This window comes from Ranitomeya imitator, chromosome 8 (genome assembly GCF_032444005.1).
Source record: "Ranitomeya imitator isolate aRanImi1 chromosome 8, aRanImi1.pri, whole genome shotgun sequence".
Classification (NCBI taxonomy): domain Eukaryota; kingdom Metazoa; phylum Chordata; class Amphibia; order Anura; family Dendrobatidae; genus Ranitomeya; species Ranitomeya imitator.
In genome coordinates, this window is record NC_091289.1 from 166,521,496 (window position 1) to 166,544,070 (window position 22,575).

General features: G+C 42.7%; 1 protein-coding gene across 3 annotated transcripts in view; it reads left to right on the forward strand.

Annotated features, from left to right (window-relative positions):
* The first annotated feature begins 2,994 nt into the window (after positions 1-2,994).
* SEC16B (SEC16 homolog B, endoplasmic reticulum export factor) overlaps positions 2,995-22,575 on the forward strand; it is a 184,663-nt gene continuing 165,082 nt past the window's right edge. For 2 of the 3 annotated variants that reach the window (XM_069737792.1, XM_069737794.1), the window contains exons 1-2: positions 10,316-10,439; positions 13,722-14,039. In XM_069737792.1, coding sequence (XP_069593893.1) covers positions 13,738-14,039 — 302 coding nt within the window. In that variant the 5' untranslated portion in view covers positions 10,316-10,439; positions 13,722-13,737. Of the gene's footprint in view, positions 3,060-10,315; positions 10,440-13,721; positions 14,040-22,575 lie in introns of those variants that run through there. The other variant, XM_069737793.1, reaches the window with a different exon arrangement.

Sequence of the window (22,575 nt, forward strand, 5' to 3'; positions counted from 1 at the left end):
TAATGCACCCCATGATCCTGTTTGCCTTGGCAGCTGCTGCCTGGCACTGGCTGCTCCAGGTAAGTTTATCATTAACTAGGATCCCCAAGTCCTTCTCCCTGTCAGATTTACCCAGTGGTAGAGGAATTCACCTTGAGCCGCATAATATGTTTTTGACTGAGCTTTTGGACTTTGTTCTTCAGCGGAAATATTTTCTCTTCAATGGAAAATTTTACCACCAGCTCAGGGGTACAGCGATGGGAGCCCCTGTGCCCCCACATATGCTAATTTACTCCTGGGCTGGTGGGAAGACACTTTTGTGATCAGAGACAAGGATGAAGTGTGGGGCCCCAGAATTATTTTCTGGGGCCGCTATATAGACGACATCCTCGTACTCTGGAAAGCGGCATTTAACTAGCGCTTCCGGCCATCGGGCCGGAAATGAGTGCATCTCTGACCCCGTCACGTGATCGGGGGTCAGCGATGCATCAGCATGACAACCAGAGTCTATTGAAAACCTCTATGGTTGTTGATGCCGGATTGCTGTGAGCGCCATCCTGTGGTCGGCGCTCATAGCAATGCAGCAATTCTACTACATAGAAGCGATCTGAGCATCGCTCCGATGTAGCAGAGCCGATCGAGTTGTGCCAGCTTCTAGCCTCCCATGGAGGCTATTGAAGCATGGTAAAAGTTAAAATTTAAAAAAAAAAATAAGAAAAAAAAATATAAACAAAAGTTTAAATCACCCCCCCCTTTTGCCCCATTCAAAATAAAACAATACAAAAAAATCAAACCTACACATATTTGGCATCGCCGCGTTCAGAATTGCCCGATCTAACAATAAAAATAGGATTAACCTGATTGCTAAACGGTGTAGCGAGAAAAAAATTTGAAACGCCAGAATTACATTTTTTTGGTCGCTGCAACATTGCATTAAAATGTAATAACGGGCGATCAAAAGATCGTATCTGCACCAAAATGGTATCATTAAAAACTCCCACTCGGCAGGCAAAAAATAAGCCCTCACCTGACCCCAGATCACGAAAAATGGAGACGCTTCGGGTATCAGAAAATGGCGCAATTTTTTTTAGCAAAGTTTGGAATTTTTTTTTACCACGTAGATAAAAAAGAACCTAGACATGTTTGGTGTCTATGAACTCTTAATGACCTGGAGAATCATAATGGCAGGTCAGTTTTAGCATTTAGTGAACCTAGCAAAAAAGCCAAACAAAAAACAAGTGTGGGATTGCACTTTTTTTGCAATTTCAGCGCACTTGGATTTTTTTCCCCGCTTTCTAGTACACGACATGGTAAAACCAATGGTGTCGTTCAAAAGTACAACTCGTCCCGCAAAAAATAAGCCCTCACATGGCCATATTGGCGGAAAAATAAAAAAGTTATGGCTCTGGGAAGGAGGGGAGCGAAAAACGAAAACCCAAAAAAGCTAGGGTCATGAAGAGGTTAAGGATAAAATATCCCCTCTAGTTATTGTGTTTTTTCATTTTTTCTAACTTTTTTTTTTTTTTACATTTTTTGTGTTTCTTTTCACATGGGCAATGTGTGTATTGTTACACTATTTTAGTAACCATAGGGATTTGTAGGGTCATCAGGGCGAGCCGTCGCTGAGTGGGGGCAGCTACTGCTGAAACTTAGGGTGCCAACCTCCACTGTCAGGCAGGGGTCAGCATAGTGTACCCGCAGGGCACAGTAGGACACACTACTGAGATACATTTAATTCCCTATGGTAACTTTTTAATATTTGTTGCTTTGTCTCCAATTTTGGAATATTTTTAAACTTTATTCATTATAAGTTATATTTTAGGGATCCTTGTCTTTTTGGATTCTGTCCATACCGTTCTAAGAAAATAATAATAGTAATAATAATAATAATGCAAATAACAATAATAAACGATGATCCAGAATTGTTGTAGTGCCCATCAGTGCCTGGGGCGACACAATTACGGTGTTCAAATGGGTTGACATGGCAGCCAGTTGCCTATAATAGACCTCCCCTCCCCCATTGCTGCCATCTTTATACTTCCATAATGCTGAGCCACAGGCTGACATATTCCAGTACATAGGACAAGCGATCAAATAATTCAATGACTCAAGACCACAATAAAAAATTAAAATTGATAAAGTGTTTTAAAAAATATTACAACATAAAAAGATTAAAAAATAAAGATTAAATCACCTCCTTTTTCCCGAAATAAATAAAAAAATAACTGATTTATTATCTCTGAGTCTGTAAAAGTCTGATCTATGAAAATGGAAAATTAATTAAACCATACCGTAAATGCAGTAAAGAGAAAAATAATCTAAATACCAGAATTGCCGCTTTTCAGACACTGCACCTTTAGGAAAAAAAAAATGCAATAAAAATGAAAAAAAAAAGCAAAAGCCGAATGTGCTCTACATGGAGGTAAAAAACAACCCTTTTTTATTTAGAAAGTTCAGAATTTATTTAATAACTAAAATATATAAAAAAAAATACAATTTTGGTATCATCATAATCGTACTGATATGAAGAATTATACCGCCAGGTCATTTTTACTGCACAGTAAATGCAAAACAAACAAAAAAAAAAACTAAAGTAAAAACTAAACCCAAAAAACAATGGTGGAAATGCATTTTTTTTATTTCACCACCATTGCTTTTTTTTTGTTTTTCAGTACATTATATCATAAAATGAATGGGATCATTCAAAACTATACCTCGTCCCACAAAAAAAAAGCAGACCTCGTACCCCGACGGAAGAATAAAGAAGTTATGGCTCTTAGTTGAAGAGCAAAAACAAAAACAATGCAGGATTCATTTTTACTCTGCAGGTCTGAGACTTTGACACAAATTACAGCTAAAATATTTTATTTTGCGGAAATTTTTGGCAAGATTTTGTCCTTCTCAAGGTTTTGACCTTCTCAAGATGGCGCTAGAAGCAGTCCGAAGTGCACAATATTTATTTGCCCGTACTGAAACAATGGTGCGCCTCTCTGTGGTTCCGGCTGATGACGTGGCAGTCAGCTAATGGGCGGAGTCAGCCGGCTGATAACGCTGCTACCTGCCGGCTGCTGGCAGATGCTGTGAGTATCCGTGGCGGCGCGGCCGCAGATCAGTGACAGCAGCAGCAGCAGCAGCAGCGCCGACTGCCCGGATCCTGCTGCTGTGCCGGGATTACACAGGAGGAGAGCGGCGCCTGCGTGCGGTGCAGAGCAATGACAGACCAATAATGCAGAGCCACGGAGAGTGCAGAGCCACGGAGAGTGCAGGAGTTCTAGATAATAAGGCAGAGTCACAGCCTGGGTATTACTAATGAGAGAGGGGAGAGGAGACACAGAGAAGGGACAGGGAAACTGATCATATATACATAGAGAGAAGGGACAGGGAAACTGATCATGTATACACAGAGAGAAGGGACAGGGAAACTGATCATGTATACACAGAAGGGACAGGGAAACTGATCATGTATACACAGAGAGAAGGGACAGGGAAACTGATCATGTATACACAGAGAGAAGGGACAGGGAAACTGATCATGTATACACAGAAGGGACAGGGAAACTGATCATGTATACACAGAAGGGACAGGGAAACTGATCATGTATACACAGAGAGAAGGGACAGGGAAACTGATCATGTGTACATAGAGAAATACATGGATACTGTAGATACAGATAGTAGACAGATAATAGATGGATTATAAATAGATAATAAATAGATGGATAATAGATACAAGGTAAACAGATACTAGATAGATAATAAATAGATGGATAATAGATAGATAATAGAAAATAGACAGATAATAGATAGATAATAAATAGATGGATAATAGATAATAGATGGATTATAAATAGATAATACATAGATGGATAATAGATAATAGAAAATAGACAGATAATAGATAGATAATAAATAGATGGATAATAGATGGATTATAAATAGATAATAAATAGATAGATAATAGATAGATAATGGATACAAAATAAACAGATAATAGATAGATAATAAATAGAAGATAGATAATAGATACAAAGTAAACAGATAATAGATAATAAATAGATGGATAATAGATAGATAATAGAAAATAGACAGATAATAGATAGATTAATAGATAGATAATAGGTAGATGACAGATAATAGACAATAAATAGATAGAACATAGATAATAGATAGATAATATATAGATAATAGATTGATAGATAGTCTAATAGATAGATTATTAGATAGATGATAGATAGATTATAAATAGATAATAGATAAATAATAGATGATAAACGGATAATAGATAGATAATAGATAGATTATAAATAGACAGATAATAGATAGATAATAAATAGATAATAGTTAGCTAGAGAATAGATACTGTAAATAACGAGAGATATATAAATGATAGACAATATATAGATAGATAATAGAAATATAATACATTTATACTATAGATAGAGAATGAGCGATAGCAGATAGATGAGAGATATATAGATAGCAGGTAGCTGTGGGAAAAAGATAAATAAGTAGATATAATAGACAGAAAGACAGATGGTAGATAGATTTATAGATATGGATAGAAACACTAAAAAGATAGCTATAGATAAATATATAGATATGGGATATAGACATAGATTGATTGATGCATAGGGGATAAGTGATTGCTGATTGATAATGAATGGACTGGTTAATAGACAGACCTGACTATGTGGATGGATAAATATGATTAGACAGAAAAAATGTTTTGAAGCAGCATAAATGATATGGTTTATGGGAGGTTCTTCCATTTTTAGATAGATATGAATAGTTTGTTGGATAAGAAGTGAACAGATATAGAGATAGATATGTGATAGACCGATCCTACCTGCCCTTCACACTTGTATACTATACATGTCTGATAAATATTAGGATTAGGGTTCCATCAAAGAGATGTCGCCATGTCATGGCTGATGGGCTCTCGTTTCCAACTTGTGCGCTATTTACCTTCATTTTCTTAATATTTCTATACAGCAGTAGTTTACCGTATATTCCATGTATTCGATGATTGCTTACATGTTAGGGCACACAGTAAGCGCTGTACTCCTTGGTTTGTCTATTAGAGATTCACAGCAGCTTGCCACCTGTACACACTTTGCCTTATTTTGTTAGGAGATGCTGATAGTTGTTTATTTTTTTACAGATTGATACATATGAATTGATAACATAGATAAAAAATAGAAATTGAAACAGCACAAGCTATATGGTTTAGGGGACTTAGCTGTGGGTGGTGGGGAAAGCTGCTTCCATTTTTAGATAGATATGAATAGATTGATGGATAGGAGGAAAACAGATATGAATAGATAGATACTTGAAAAAAAGCAGCACAGAGAAAAAAAATGGATGCAGACCATGTATCCTTCAAGCAAAGAAACAGGCAGCTGTGACGGCGTGACTGCTGGATATCAGATGTGCACCTATACTGACCCTCAGGCTAGGGGTCTCTGGCTATCCCTGTTCTAGGATTACCTCTGAAGGTGGAGAAGCCTGGGCCTCGTTCCTTCCTATGCTTCTAAGAAGCTCTAATCTGTACAGTATATGGGAAAATACAAGACAGACAGGGTAGAAACTGAAGCGTAATCACACAACACTATGCCAGGGAACTACACAGAGGAATGTAAAGTGTACAGCCCGAGGCAACAAAGTTATATAATGATGCTTAGAGGAAAAGGAAAGGGTTAACCAAACACACTTTCATTATTTGGTCAATATTTTACATCGGTATTTGTAAGCTAAAATCAGTGGAACAATCATAGGAAAAATATAATAGAAACAAGTCACCACTTCTGTATTTATCACCCACTCCTGGTATTGGCTGACAAATACTGATGTAAAATACTGACCAAATACTGAGCGTGTGAACGTGGCCTTAGGACAGTGTGCAGCTCTCACGTGCTCTCTAGCTCCCCCTGCAGCATCTTGCTCACTGGCTGCCGTTCTCTGGCTCTTCTTTGATTGCTTCCTTGTTTGTTTGTTTGCCTTCAGCAGATTCCTGTAATTGCACGTCTGACATGTTTATTATGATAGATAGATTAACTAACAATAAATATAAAATGAGATTTTACCGTCACAATGAATACAGAGTACAGGTTTATAGGAGAAACAGTGTGCGGTAATAGGAGAACGCAGCAGGAAAAGACAAGTAATGAAATTCTAATTATTCAAGCACCAACGGATTTTTCCGTGTCCCTATATATGAGGTTGGGGGTTATTTTAGGGATTATATGCAATACACCGGGAACCTGCCACTCAAAAATGCCGTAGCCTATTTTATGCAGCATGGACGGCCAAAACTACAATTTTTTTTTCTGACGATCTGACTTTACGAGTCCAGCACAATGGTTTGTGTTGATGCACTACAACATTCTGTGCACTTATAAACATAAAACTATTAGTATAGAAACGTGATAAGTCACGTCCTAGTTAAAGACGATCTGTCACCAGATTTTACAATGCAAAAAGGCATATATTATGAAATAGATCCCTGATGAGGCCGATATATTTACTTTGAAAATCCATGTCAAAAATGGTTGTTTAATCCTAATAATAAGATGAGTCCAGCTAAAGTGTGAGAGAGCTCATGAGTCCAAGTGTATTCAGGCTCCGACCACCCAGCCTGACTGACAGCTGCAGCTTGTACTGAGCAGCGTGAGATCTCAGCAGCAGCAGGGAGGAAAAACACTGAAGAACTGTCAGTCAGGTTAGGTGGGCAAAGATGGAGTTACATTTTCAGAAAGAATTATACAGTCATTTTGACATGGATTTTCAAAGTAAATACAGCAGCTTCACCAGGACAAATAAATCTATTTAGTATTATATTCGGTTTTTGTTGGGTGGAAATACAATGACTGATCCACTTTAAGCTGTTAGGGTCCCTGTGTGAGGGGCAGAACTTAACTTTTCATTAGTGGGCAGGTTTTTTTTATTTTTTTTTTATATTATTATATAGTTTTTAAAATATTTTTAGCACGTTTTCCCAAAAGGTCATAAAAGCCCTATTTGTATAGATTATCTCTATACTCCTAATTCTAGCCAGTGTAGTCAGTGATATTACACACACAGTTGTTATATGAGCAATGTATAAACGGCGTTCGGGAAGGCAGAAGCGGTAAGATACCACGTACAGTGGGTGCGGAAAGTATTCAGAGCACTTTACATTTTTCACTCTTTGTTTCATTGCAGCCATTTGGTAAATTCAAAAAAGTTCAGTTTTTTTCTCATTAATGTACACTCTGCACCCCATCTTGACTGAAAAAAAACAGAAATGTAAAAATTTTTCCAAATTTAATAAAAAGAAAAACTGAAATATCACACGGTCAGAAGTATTCAGACCCTTTGCTCAGACACTCATATTTAAGTCACATCCTGTCCATTTCCTTGTGATCCTCCTTGAGATGGTTCTACTCCTTCATTGGAGTCCAGCTGTGTTTAATTAAACTGATAGGACTTGATTTGGAAAGGCGCACACCTGTCCATATAAGACCTCACAGCTCACAGTGCATGTCAGACCAAATGACAATCATGAGGTCAAAGGAACTGGCCAAGAAGCTCAGAGACAGAATTGTGGCAAGGCACAGATCTGGCCAAGGTTACAACAGAATGTCTGCAGTACTCACGGTTCCTAAGAGCACAATGGCCTCCATAATCCTTAAATGGAAGAAGTTTGGGACCACCAGAAGTCTTCCTAGACCTGGCCGTCCAGCCAAACTGAGCAATTGTGGGAGAAGAGCCTTGGTGAGAGAGGTAAAGAAGAACCCCAAGATCACTGTGGCTGAGCTCCAGAGATGCAGTAGAGAGATAGGAGAAAGTTCCACAAAGTCAACTATCACTGCAGCCTCCACCAGTCGGGCCTTTATGGCAGAGTGACCCAACGGAAGCCTCTCCTCAGTGCAAGACATATGGAAGCCCGCATAGAGTTTGCTAAAAAAACACATGAAGGACTCCAAGACTATGAGAAATAAGATTCTCTGGTCTGATGAAACGAAGATAGACATTTTTGGTAATAAATAATTCTAAGTGTTGTGTGTATTAAAAACCAGGCACTGCTCATCACCTGCCCAATACAATCCCAACAGTGAAACGTGGTGGCAGCATCATGGTATGGGGGCGTTTTTCAGCTGCAGGGACAGCATGACAGGTTGTTATTGAAGGAAACATGAATGCGGTCAAGTACAGAGATATCCTGGATGAGAACCTCTTCCAGAGGGCTCTGGACCTCAGACTTGGCCGAAGATTCACCTTTCAACAAGACAATGACCCTAAGCACACAGCTAAAATAACAAAGGAGCGGCTTCAGAACAACTCTGTGACCATTCTTCACTGGCCCAGCCAGAGCCCTGACCTAAACCCAACTGAGCATCTCTGGAGAGACCTGAAAATGGCTGTCCACCAACGTTCACCATCCAACCTGACAGAACTGGAGAGGATCTGCAAGGAAGAATGGCAGTTGATCCCCAAATCCAGGTGTAAAAAACTTGTATCATTCCCAAGAAGACTCAAGGCTGTACTAGCTCAAAAGGTGCTTCTCCTCAATACTGAGCAAAGAGTCTGAAGACTTATGACCATGTGATATTTCAGTTTTTCTTTTTCATTAAATTTGCAAAAATTTCTGTTTTTTTTCAGTCAAGATGGGGTGCAGAGTGTACATTAATGAGAAAAAATGAACTTGTTTGAATTTACCAAATGGCTAATGAAACTAAGAGTGAAAAATGTAAAGGGGTCTGAATACTTTCTGTACCCACTGTAATATATTTTATTATATATATATATATATATATATTTTTTTTTTTTTTAACTGTTTTTACTTAGTCCCTCTATGAGTCTTTAACTTTTTTACTCCACTGATATAAAGCATTGCAATGCACCAGGAGTGCAATGATTACACCTGTCAGTGCCGCACTGACAGAAGCCTCTTACACCATGCTCTGAGCTGACGTGGAGATAGTCATGATGGCAATGATCGGGCCCTCACAATAACGTCACATGAATCAGACACAGATCTGCGGCAAGTTTTCCAGAAACAACAGTTACAGTTTTCCATAGAACTCCATAAGCACCAACTATCATCTGCGATCTCAGTCATTTAAAGGTCTGTGTTCACTAATGACAGATTTTACTTGTGAATTGCAAATTGTCTCTTCAGAGAGGAAGAGGACTAGAACTAGTGCCACCTATGGGAAGTAGCAATCCTAACAGTCAATGTCGACCCTTTAACGAGCCTTGTCACATGACTTAGGATAATAGCCAAACCAGAACCTCAATTTGCAGACACTGTGTTTCGGGGTACTGCCCCTCATCAGTGCAAAGTGGAGATCTGGTTTGGGTGATTGAGAGGCGTCTGACCGGGATCCAAGAAGTATCATATTTCCCAGAGGAGCATTGCGGCTTTAAGTCTCCTCACCTCGACATGCTTATCATGTCACTCTCCACAAGGAGAAACGATACTTCTTAGATCCCGGTCAGACGCCTCTCAATCAGCGAAACCAGATCTCCACTTTGCACTGATGAAGGGCAGTACCCCGAAACACAGTGTCTGCAAATTGAGATTCTGGTTTGGCTATTATCCTAAATCATGTGACAAGGCTCGTTAAAGGGTCAACATTGACTGTTAGGATTGCTACTTCCAATAGGTGGCACTAGAGTTCTAGTCCTCTTCCTCTCTGAAGAGACAATTTGCATGTTTCCCAGAGGAGCATTGCGGCTTTAAGTCTCCTCACCTCGACATGCTTATCATGTCACTCTCCACAAGGAGAAGCGATACTTGTGAATTGAGAATGAAGGATCAGTCCAGGAGAAAGAAGCAGATATCACTGATAAGATATATTACAAAGTTTATTATTTTCACTTGTATTATTGATTTACAGGGGAAAAAAAGTAACAATGGCTACGAAACTGAGTCTTCGTTTTGAGGTGATAGACTCCCTCACTTCAAAGTTTGCATTTAGGAAGCAAATCAAAAAATTCCATTTGAATGTGTTCATAGCATAGCGATGGGTCTATCCATTGAATTCCTATATAAAGCATTATTACAGTGTATTGCATGTTTCTTCCTATCACGCAGTCAGTCAGTAATGTACTGTATTACAGGCAGGCAGATCCTTTTACTTTCCTCGTTCATTCTTTCCGGGATTTAGACACTTTTACTCCAGTTTGTTACTCTGATGTGATGGGTCTGTGATTGAGCAGGACGATCCCCGGGAGGGTCCTCATGACGTTCTCTATTTCTTCTATGTCAGCCCAGTCGCTGAGATTCCCCTTTAGTATTTTTAGCTTCAGGCCGGCTGAATGAGTTTGTCATCATTCGCATGTACCTTGACCCTTTATTATTTCTTGTCTGTATACAAAGACTTGCAGCTAATCCATGACGCTCCGGAGCTCATGTGGCAGATGGACTTTAGCCCGGTTCGCTCAGAATCAGGCCTCCGCTGTCGTGACTGACGCAGGTGAGTCTCTTCGTGATTTATATTTTGTAGGTAACAATCCTCTGTTTTGTTTTTTGGGGGATTTTTTAGTTGCACCTCTAAGGCCCAGATTTGAGCTTTGGATCCCATAGAACTCTGTATTATTATCTACATCACCTTAATTGACCTGTAAGTGCCTGGTCTACATTGCTATGGAGGTAATGGTATACGGATAACTTCTAATATGGATATTGGGTAGGTGTACTGTTTTTAAAGGATTGTCCAGGGTTGGATACAAGTCTGCAGTCACTCTACGTGACTACAGACTTATGAGTCCTCACTACGTGCACAGCACGCACTGTTAGAATTCTCCGGTGCCGGCACTGGGAGCAGACGGACGCATGACTGCAAGTATGCAATTTGCATACATGCAGTCACATGTCGACTAGACGTGCGCGACCTTTCTAAGTACCAGGCCATTAGGTCAGATTAGACACGTCTAATCAGAATGTGTCTGGAATTATGCAAATTGGGGTTCAAGTGTGGAGTCACTCTACGTGATGGCGGACTTGTGAATCCTCACATGGCGCATACTACACGCTCTCAGAATTCTCCGGTGCTGAGACTGGGCAGGCGGGTGACAAAAATATGCGATTTGCGTACATGTGGTCACGTGCAGACTAGACGTGCACAGCCTCGCTTAATACAAGTGAATTGAGCAAGGCCAGACAAGTCTAGTCAGAATGTGTCCAGAAGTATGCAAAGTGCATGCTTGGAGTCACTTGACCAACACTCCCACCTTCGGTACTGGTGAATCCTGACAGCGCGCCATTGCACATTGTGAGGATTCACAAGTCTGCAATCACATAGAGTAACTGGAGACTTGAGCCCCCAGCCTGGATAACCCCTTTAATTAATGGACTATTCATTCAGGATCCTCATCTAGACGGGACAGAGGCTGCACAAAGAGGAGAGGACCCATCACATCTGTATATTACATTGTTTTCAGTGACAACTAGGTTCACACTTGCGTTGTGCAGTCCGTTCAACACATCCGTTAAACGGACTGCACTCGCGCAAGTGCCGACGTTTGCACAGCGCAAGCGCAGATGGAGCATCTGCTAGCTCCATCTGCGCTAGCAGTGACGGACCCGGAAACGCTGCAGCCCGCGTCTCGGGTCCGTCACTCAATGACGGCACATCGCTAGCGCACGCCCATTGTGGGCGTGCGCTAGCGATGCATCCGCCATTGAAAGTAATGGTGGCATTAACGGACTACGTTACACCGCGTTATGCCGTGGTGTAACGTAGTCCGTTAAATGGGTCACACTAACGCAGTGTGAACCCAATTAGGATAGGTCATCAATAACAGATTGGTGGGGATCCTACACCGATCAGCTGTTTTCCATTGTTACACAAAAATATGAAAAGAGAAACAAAAAAAAAATATTGCTACATCTGTAATGATAAAAATATGAAAATATTATTGTATATTTGCTAATGTAGCGTCATCATATTCCACAGCAAAATATCACATTATTTAAAAAAAAAAAAAAAAATAGTAAAAGTGATTAAAACGTTATATGGACTTTAAAATGGCACCAATAAAAGCAAAAACAAACTTGCATAAAAAAAATACCCACACCTTGACGGAAAAATAAAAAGGTCGTTATCTCAGTACCTATACTCACCTACCGAATAAGGCTGGTGGGACTATAAGGCGCTTTTGGCCGTGATGTAAGTCGTGCTGCCAAAATTCGATATATGCTGCTTTGACATTGCAGCATAATGAAAGTGCTTGGGGGTCGCATCCCAAATCCGCAATATACCAGGAACCTTGGTTATTTGCAATTACCTTGGGACGCTTGCGGGTCGCAATATAACCTCATTCATTTCATTGGCCTTGCAAGCTCCAGGCTTAAAGGGGTTGTATGATGGAAACAAGTTATCACTTATCCACATGACAGGTGATAATTCAGTGATCGGTAGAGGTCCGACCCCTGAGATTCACATCAATCGGGAAAATAGGGAACTTTTATCCCTGACGGGGCACTGTTATTCCCGTAAGAGAATGGAGCAGTAAGTTGGATGCACAGGGTTAGTGCTGTGCTTGGCAGCCTCACTGGGAGTGAATGGAGCGTTGGTCGAGCCACGTGCACTGCCTCTCCATTCTAGTGGGATAAAATTTCCCCATTCTTAGGTCCCAGCTGTCGGACCCCCACCGACCGGTAAGTTATCTCATCCTTCCCTAATTACACTATGGTATTACTTTTCTATTTTTTTGCCTAGTTCCTTTTTGATGACATTTCGATTGAGAATTCAAGTGCATACTGGAATACTCAAATGAAGCGTCACTAGCGGGGGCAGAGCCTGTGGTCACTGCTGTAGCCCCTGCATCCTCCCTGAAACGAGGCATCATCAGTGACGTTCATTTCACTGGCTGGGCTAGTGCGATGTGCACAATGACAGCACACTCTCTGTTGTCGTCTCAGATCAGTAGTGACAAGCTGGCAACAGAGCGTGTTCAGAGACCAGCACATCCCCCACAAGTGTGGTCACTGGTCTCTGCACGCTGGGTATTCTGACACCGCTCTGTTGGCAGCTCATTGTTACTGATTTAAACTGACAACAGAGAGTGCGCTGTCATTGTGCGCATCACACTGGAACTAGCCCAGCCCATGAAATTATGTCACTAAATAGATAGGGATTTAGAATTAATTGTGCCATAAAAAACTATTTGTTCCACAAAAACAATAGCCCTCATAGATCTATGTCAACGGAAGAATAATTATGATTCTTGGAAGCCGAGGATTAAAAAAACAAAAAATGTTGTGTTGCTTTTATGAAACTACAAGACCCTTAAGTTGGACCTCCAGTGTACATGGCAGTGGCTTCATCTATGAAACATGTAGGCTTTCATACCATAGAAAACAGTCTAAAACGCATCAATATTCTGCTGAATTCCCAGAAGATTATTGTTTGGAAATCAAGCTCAGCTATTTATGATTTTCTATCGCACTATTGCAAAAGGAAAACAAAGTTTATAGATTAATATAAGGGAATATCTTGCAGTATTTTAACTTACAGGGGTTATTCATGATTAGAAAAACATAGCTGCTTTCCTTCAGAAACAGCGCCACCCTTGACAATAGGTTATACGTGGTATTGCAGTTTAGCTCCTTTCACTTCAGTAGGGCTGAGCTGCAATACCAGACGTCAGGCAACAAATCAGCCATGTTCTTCTAATCCTTGACAACTACTTTAATAAATATTGAGTGCTAGGATAATGAACAAGTGACCAACATTACATTATTGAACTTACAGGTGACAGTTGACTGCAATGGACCATGGGCCTCCGCCTCCTCATTGGTTCAACCAACCTCCGAGCAGACCCCCAGAAAATATGGGCCAGTGGAGAGGAATGTATCCGCCACCACCTCCACCTCCACATCATTACAGAGATGGCGGCTATGGATATTACCCTCCTTATCCAGTGCAAGGAAGTCATCAAGCATGGCCTGCCCCGTGGAGGGACTATTATTCCCAATACCCAGCAAACATTCCTAGACACATAGATTACAGGCGGCCGGCATCTCGAGCTGAGATATACGACAGAAGTGAAGCATATCGGCCATTGTCCCGGTGAGTTTCTCCCATTTCATTACATCATAGATTCTCAGACTAAAATATTAAAAAATGTGTTGCAGTACCCCGGTATGACCACCAGAGTAGGGTACTCTAATCTATTTTATTCATAGAAAGTCAGGTTTTTTAAAGGGTTTATCTCCTGAAGGCTGAAGCCACCCTCAGCTGGTCAATGCTTCTCCATCCTGGAAAGAATTGCTTCAACTTTGCAACTGCCAACTTTTTAGGAGCATGATTGGGGCTGGGTACTGAAATGTTTTATAGCCGTACCCCTTTTTTTAGGCTCTGCCCTCCCCAACCAGTTAACCTCCCTCCCCTTTTCAATCATAGAGCATAACACAATAATCACAATAAACTTTCTGGACCCCCAACAAACCCAAAACTAAGACTCTGCCATCCGGGATCCAGGCTTTGCAGAGCCCCATCTGGAATAGAATCATAGAATGGTAGAGTTGGAAGGGTCCTCCAGGGTCATCTGGTCCAACCCCCTACTCAATGCAGGATTCACTAAACCATCTCAGACAGATGTCTGTCCAGCCTCTGTTTGAAGACTTCCATTGAAGGAGAACTCACCACCTCTCATGGCCGCCTGTTCCACTCATAGATCACCCTCACTGTCATAAAGTTTTTTCTAATATCTAATCTCTACTCCCTTTCATTCCATTGCTTCTCGTGTTTCCATGTGCAAATGAGAATAATGATGATCCCTCTACACTGTGACAGCCCTTCAGATATTTGTAGACAGCTATTAAGTCTCCTCTTAGCCTTCTTTTTTGCAAGCTAAACATTCCCAGATCCTTTAACCGTTCCTCATAAGACATAGTTTGCAATCCACTCACCATCTTGGCTGCTCTTCTCTGAACTTGCTCCAGTTTTTGATCCCTCACCCTCCGCTTCATCCATTGTCTATGGGACTACCGGAAACATCTGAATCCAGGAGTTCCATTGATAATGAATGGAGCGGAGGGGACAATTTTCTATCTTAGGATTAACTTTTATCATTTACATATCCGGAGAGGCAGTGTAGTTACAGGCGCAAGGGAATATCTTTTATTCATGTGGTACCAATCTCATTATAGCCTATGGCGATTTGTGGGGACTTCTAGGAACATGATCTCACCTAATTAATCAGATAATGGCTACCTGCATTATTTATAATGGGAGATGAGACATCTTCATTTTACCTGTTTTTTTTTAGATTATTTTCTGAATTTTATATGTGTTTAAATATAAGATTGTGGAATTTAACTCTTTTAAGCGCACAGGCAATTTTGTCCTTTAAGAGGCAGGATTTTTTCCCATTTTTGCTCATCGTATCCATGAGTCATATTATTTTTTTGTTGAGGAGCAAAGTTAAAAAAGAAGTAATCAAGTGGAATAAATTTTTTTCTATTGAATTATTGCCTGTCTTGTATCTAATAGGCACCTTCTGGTGACAGTCCTGGGGCCCTCATCACACTCTCACATCTCATCAGCACCCTGGAATGGGGTGGTAGCAAGCAGACTGCCCACCCTTTATTTAGAGTTTTAGGCACTGTGGTGCGGTAACCCATGTTACAGCCAGGGAGCGCTGTGTGTGTGCTTCAGGATTCGCTTGGAGGCATAATTATGGTGATGAGACAAAGTCCGACAGGATTGTAAATGGCCGGTATGTGTCGCAGAGGTGCTCTGCGCTGTAAGCCCAAAATGATATGGTTATGCTGGGACTTATAGTTCCACAAGAGTTTGTTGTGTTTACTTATGAGGGCGGGCTTATAGGGTTAGCTGACGAGCTGGGCGGGACTGGCTAACCACACACACTCCCATCTAGTGGAGTGGTTACAACCATGTAATGTGACGGAGGTCTGGTCACATGATCAGAGTGTATGGATCTGTTTGGTCCATGTGCAAGGTCCTGGACGGTTGGTGTTGGAAGCTCCTGTGAGTGGAGTCTTCCTGGAAGCACCTGAGAGACCGTGGAACTGGACCGTCGGTGTTGGAAGCTCCTGTGAGTGGAGAATTCCTGGAAGCACTTACAAAGACTGTGGACCTGAATGCTCAGGGTGTTGGATTGTCCTGGGATGGACTGCAGTCCTGCAAGCACCTGGTGAGAGTGTGAGTTCTGAACGCTCAGGGTGTTGGATTGCCCTGGGATGGACTGGAGTCCAGCAAGCACCTGGTGAGAGTGTGAGTCCTGGAATGGTCAGGGTGTTGGATTGTCCTGGGATGGACTGCAGTCCTGCAAGCACCTGGTGAGAGTGTGAGTTCTGAACGCTCAGGGTGTTGGATTGCCCTGGGATGGACTGCAGTCCTGCAAGCACCTGGTGAGAGTGTGAGTCCTGGAATGGTCAGGGTGTTGGATTGTCCTGGGATGGACTGGAGTCCTGCAAGCACCTGGTGAGAGTGTGAGTCCTGGAATGGTCAGGGTGTTGGATTGTCCTGGGATGGACTGGAGTCCTGCAAGCACCTGGTGAGAGTGTGAGTCCTGGAATGGACAGGGTGTTGGATTGTCGTGGGATGGACTGGAGTCCTGCAAGCACCTGGTGAGACCATGGACTGATGACCTGTGTGTTGGAAGTGCCTGTGATTGGACTTTCTGGAAGGAGAGGCTCCATCTACAGAGCCTGAGACGGTTTCTGTGTTGGGGAAGCTACAGTTCCTACTGTGGGTCTGGACTATCTGAGGTGCCCTGGTCACAAGGACGGTGATCCCATTGAGGCAGCTTTCCCCTGTGAACCAGCACTGGCAGGAGTCAGTGTGTGGAGCCGGAGCTCCTGAAAGGTAATATATGGCAGAGAAGTTTATCTGCTGCATGAACAGACTGGTGGTCGTGATAAGTTTATGGATGTAATGAAATAGACTGTTATGTGGTTTATGACGTTTAATAAACCGAAGAAGACTGTTTACGTGGAGAAACCGTGCCTGAGTGCTTAAATCCCGTGCCAAGCGAGTGTTCCCAACCCACTCAGGTAGTGTTTCACCACAGTACTGAAGTCATTATTGACATTGACATACAAGTAATGGTTTTCCACCTTTGGGGACAATTATTTTTTTTAAAACGCTTGTATTTGAGGCTAAAAATCATGTTTGCATTTGGATTTCATTACAAATATTGCACTGCTTGCCTTATATGTTCTACTATCTGTTCCTGGCTGGTGGGAAACCCCAAGATCAGAACTATTTCTGATTCCGACTGCAAATTACTGTTGATAGCACTAGGCGCAAATTATGTCTTACCTTTGTGTGCATGTAAGGTGGGGTATGTAAGGGCTCAAACAGGCACGTTAAACAATGCTAAATTTGGTGACAATGAACTTGTCATGTTGAAAATGGAACCCGATCTGCAGGTAGGATGTTATAGAGAAGGGAAAAGTTTCAGAAAAACTTGCATTTTATTCGTAGAAATCCCTGGTGTCTGTACACACGAGTCCAGTGGGCGGTCCTACACAGTGATTGACAGTCTTCCCTGTATGGCTGCATGCAGATAGCTGTCAGTCACTCGTAGGACCGCCCACTGGACCCATCAATAAAAACAGCAACGATTTCAATGATTAAATACAAGTAATACTAAAACTTTTCCAGCAAACAGATATATCATTCTGCTTGGCTTCTCCTTCTCTACACCCTGCTGTCCACAGATCGGACTGTATGTACAATGGGACAGGCTCCCTTTAAGCATGTCAATATCACCATTATTTGAGCTGAACTTGCCATATAAGTCACCTTTAGAATGAAAAAATGAGAAGCAATATAAGATTTGTTTATGCCGCCATCTCTGAACAGCGGATAATGATCAGGTTAGACTTGTGCCTTCACAGCCAGAGGGGAGCTGCCGGCTACAGAACGCTTTTTGCACACATTTACAGCTATTATAGAGATGTGCGGTGCCATCATCAACTCCTAAGATTCTGAAATATAAAAGTGCCGGGTTTATTTTTAATCTATCGATCTGCTGCTTGCTGTTCAATTTGTACCTGAAGTGCTCACTTATTCATTTAAGTGCTCAGTTTCCCACTGACATTTTGGACAGCCATTTGTGCGGCAACTTTCGGCTGGATGGATGCAACAATTTAAGACCAAGTTCAGATGAACGCTGAACGCAAATTATGGATGTGACCGGCTCTGTGTGCCCATAGCAGATGGGTGCAGGATCTGCCCACTATTCACATGCACTGGTCAGGTCCGTAGCCCAGTCCAGACTATTGCATGCAGCAAAATTTTCTTCCAAGTGGCCAAGTGGACCTGAGGTCTGTTTGGAAAATCACCCTTGTGCACTAGCACACAGACTACAATGGCTGCTTGTACAATTTATTGCACGGCACATTGCAAATACTGACAACTGACAAACCAAGATTTTATTTGTGTGACTGTCTCCTAATACAGAGTTGTAAAATTACATAGAGAATCTGTTGCAATCACAAATGCTCCTTAATTAGAATAATGTGTAGCTACCAGAAGAGACACAGATTCCAATTACCTTATATACTTGAGTATGAGCCGACCCGAGTATAAGCCGACCCCCCTAATTTTGCCACAAAAAGCTGGGAAAACTTAATGACTCAAGTATAAGCCTAGGGTGGGAAATGCAGCAGTTACCGGTAAATGTCAAAAGTAAAAATAGATACCAATAAAAGTAAAATTAATTGAGACATCAGTAGGTTACGTGTTTTTGAATATCCATATTGAATCAGAAGCCCCATATAATGCTCCATACAAAATACACCCCTTACAATGCTCCATAAAGTTTATGATGGCCCCATAAGGTTCTCCATATTAAAATATGCCCCATATAATCCTGCATAAAGGTTAGTAATGGCCCCATAAGATGCCCCATAGACACATTTGCCCAATATAATGCTGCACAAACCTTGATTATGGCCCCATAAGATGCTCCATACAGACAATTGCCCCATATAATTCTCCACAAATGTTAATTATGGCCCCATAAGATGCTCCATAAAGATATTTGCCTCATATAGAGCTTCACAAACGTTATGACCCCATAAGATACTCCAAACAGACATTTGCCCCACACAATGCTGCACAAACGTTAATTATGGCCCCATAAGATGCCCCATACAGACACTTGCCCCATATAGTGCTGCACAAACGTTATGGCCCCATAAGATGCTCCATACAGACATTTGCCCCATTTGCTGTTGCTGCGGTCAATAAAAAAAGAATCACATACTCACCTCTCCGTCACTCAGGCCCCCGGCACTTGCAATATTCACCTGACTTAGTTCTGGCGCCGCTCCATCTTCAGTGTCTTCTGCACTGACGTTCAGCAGAGGGCGCGCACTAACCCACTAACCACGTCATCGCGCCCTCTGACCAGAGCGTCACTGCAGAAGATGCTGAAGACGGAGCGGCGCCGACCCCTGGGTATGACTCGAGTATAAGCCGAGAGGGGGACTTTCAGCCCAAAAAAATGGACTTAAAATATCGGCTTATACTCGAGTATATACGGTATGTCATTGTTACCTGTGGACTTACCTTCACTCCCCTGTAGAAAGCTGACAAATTGCATCTGGGAGTCCTGAAGTCCTACAGTTCTGAGCTTAGGAGTCCAGTACATACATGGCAATATAAGGCACAGACTGTTTACCCTAAATTGTAATGCATCTTCTAAGCTCATAGACATAGAACAGTAGCGTGAAGCAAATAATTTGTTTTTTTCTTTTCCATCCTCCTTCCCAGGTATCTAACAACCCATCTGATGATCACATGACCTTGATATCACACAGGTCCTGTCAGAACTCTGCAAGAGGAGATACAGTGGACCCCCTCCCACCCGCTCTATGGAGGTCCACTAAAACCAGCCCATAACATAGGTTCCTATTAACCCTCCGAGCACTTAGCATACTGGAGGCAAAAACACTCTGGTTTTACATCACTGATCGCAGTATGGGCGATGCCCAGTAGGGCCTTGGGGTACTCGGAACCGGGTCACACAGTTCTTAAAGGGGTGGTCACAGCAGCGTTGACCCGGTCCGTGGCCCTGGGCGCGCAATGAAAATGAGGAAGTGAGGAAGTTTATAAGGGATTTTAACGTGACGCCACCTGTGCTGTTCAGCTATAGATGGCCGACGCTACTTAAGGAGACCGCTGGGGCCGATGGTGATGTAGCTGGGATGGTTCTGCTCCCCACAGGTGAAGCGGGGCCCCAGGGCTACCGGTACAGTTTTGTAAGGGGATTGTTGATGTTGTGGTGCAGGACTGAGGGTGCAGGAAATGACTAGAGGACAGAAGGGCTGCAGTTTTCTTTACCTTTAATCCCTGGTTGAAGGTGCAGTCCAGGGCACAGGTAACAGGTGGTAATGGAGATCCGGGCAGCCTGGAAGCAATTCAGAGTCCACCTAGCCAGGTGGTGCTGGACTCCTTCCTACTGCGCTGTTTTCTGGGTTCTTGGTGCTTTATGCTCTACTCAAGTCCCTCTCTCACTCTGTCAATAAAATGGAACACTACCCGCATGGCAGGTAGCTTGATCCTGTTACAGGTGTCACTCCCTCATGGCGACTCCGGGCTCTGGTATGCTGCTGTGCCACCAAGTGTCAGATGGGGCCAGGAGACCTGCAATCTCCTGCCCTCCAGATTTAGTTGCTGGGCCTGCAGTACCCACACAACCACAGACTCCGGCGTCTGGTCTTTGGCGCTCAGTTTTGGGGTGAGCTCAGTCACAGCTCCAATCCCCCAGGTTCTCCTCACTTGCCTCTTCCTCCTTCACTGTCTGCTCTCTCTAACTCCTTCTCACACACTAACTCCGCCTCCAGGCCAGAACTTATGGGGGAAGCTCCCCTGAAACCAGGTTTAGAGCTCCCCCTTCTCATCTGGAGTCAGGAAAGGTGTTGGATGCTGTGTTACCTGCTAAGTGGATCTCTCCTTGCTTCCAGGCATGACATCACCCCCTGTGAGGGAGGCAATGCCACTGTGGCAACCTAACTCCTGGGGTGCCACATATGCACAGTGACACGTATTTCCCTTCACATTCTATGCCAGTGACTCTGTCACATATTCTCCCATTCTGCCCAAAGCTAGGGGTTTTGGCACCTTCAGATATCAAGCAGGGAATTTGGGAGAGAGCATCTGCATTACCATGTATCCTCCCTGGCCTATGCTCTACGCGGAAAGTGAAGTCCTGAAAGGCTAAGAATCACCTAGTCACCCTGGCGTTCTTACCCTTCTTCTCTCTCAATCATCGCAGAGGGGCATGGTCTGAAACTAACTTAAACCTGTGGCCTAGCAGGTAGTACCTTAGGGTGTCTACGGCCCACTTTATAGCCAAGCACTCTTTCTCGGCTATGGCTTAGTTCTTTTCACAGGAAGAGAGTTTCTGGCTCAGGTTTAGAATGGGATGCTCTTCACCATTTATTTCCTGTGACAGCATGGCCCCCAACCCAACCTCTGAAGTATCGGTCTGGACCATAAATTCTTTGCTAAAGTCTGGTGCAATCAGAACCGGGTGCTTGCACAGAGCCTGCTTGAGTTCTTGAAACACCATCTCTGTGTCAGGAGTCCTTTCCACCATGGTGCGGCAATTATGGCAAAGTTCCGTATAAAAAGCCAGTAATACCCCACAATCCCAAGAAACGCCCTCACTTGTTTCTTGGATAGCGGCTGTGGCTACTTCTGAATTGTCTGTATATTATTCAACTGAGGCTTGATCTTGACTCGATGATGTAGCCTAAGTACCTGGCCTCCTCCTTCCCTATTATAGGGCAGCACGGTGGCGCAGTGGTTAGCATTGCAGCCTTGCAGCACTGGAGTCCTGGGTTCTAATCCCACCCAGGACAACATCTGCAAAGAGTTTGTATGTTCTCTCCGTGTTTGCGTGGGTTTCCTCCGGGCACTCCGGTTTCCTCCCACATTCCAAAGACATACCGATAGGGATTCTAGATTGTGAGCCCCATCGGGAACAGTAATGATAATGTGTGCAAAAACTGTAAAGCGCTGCGGAATATGTTAGCGCTATATAAAAATAAACATTATTATTTATTCTTTGGATTTATGGTAAATCCCACTTTCCTCAATGCCTCGAAGATCGCCAATACCTTGGGCAAGTGTGAACTCCAGTCAGGGCTAAAGATGACAATGTCAACCAAGTAGGCTGCGGCATATTTCTTACGTGGAGCCAAGATTTGATCCATCGCCCTCTGGGCGTTAGCTGAAGCCCCCTGCAGTCCGGAGGGCATCCTGGTGTACTGAAAACACCCATCCTGCATCAATAAGGCTGTCTTCTCTTTGGCGCTCTGGGACATGGGGATCTGCTAGTACCCCTTCCTCAGGTTGAGGGTTGTGATGTACCATGCGCGTCCCATTCACTGAATGAGTTCATCCACGCGGGGTATCGGGTACACATCAAAACCAGACACTTCATTGAGCTTGCGGTAGTCATTACAAAACCACCATCTGGTTTAACATTAGTGACCGCAGTATGCGCAGTGATACATATTTCCCTTCACATACTATGCCAGTGACTCTGTCACACTATCTATCTATCTATCTATCTATCTATCTATCTATCTATCTATCTATCTATTATCTATCTATCTAT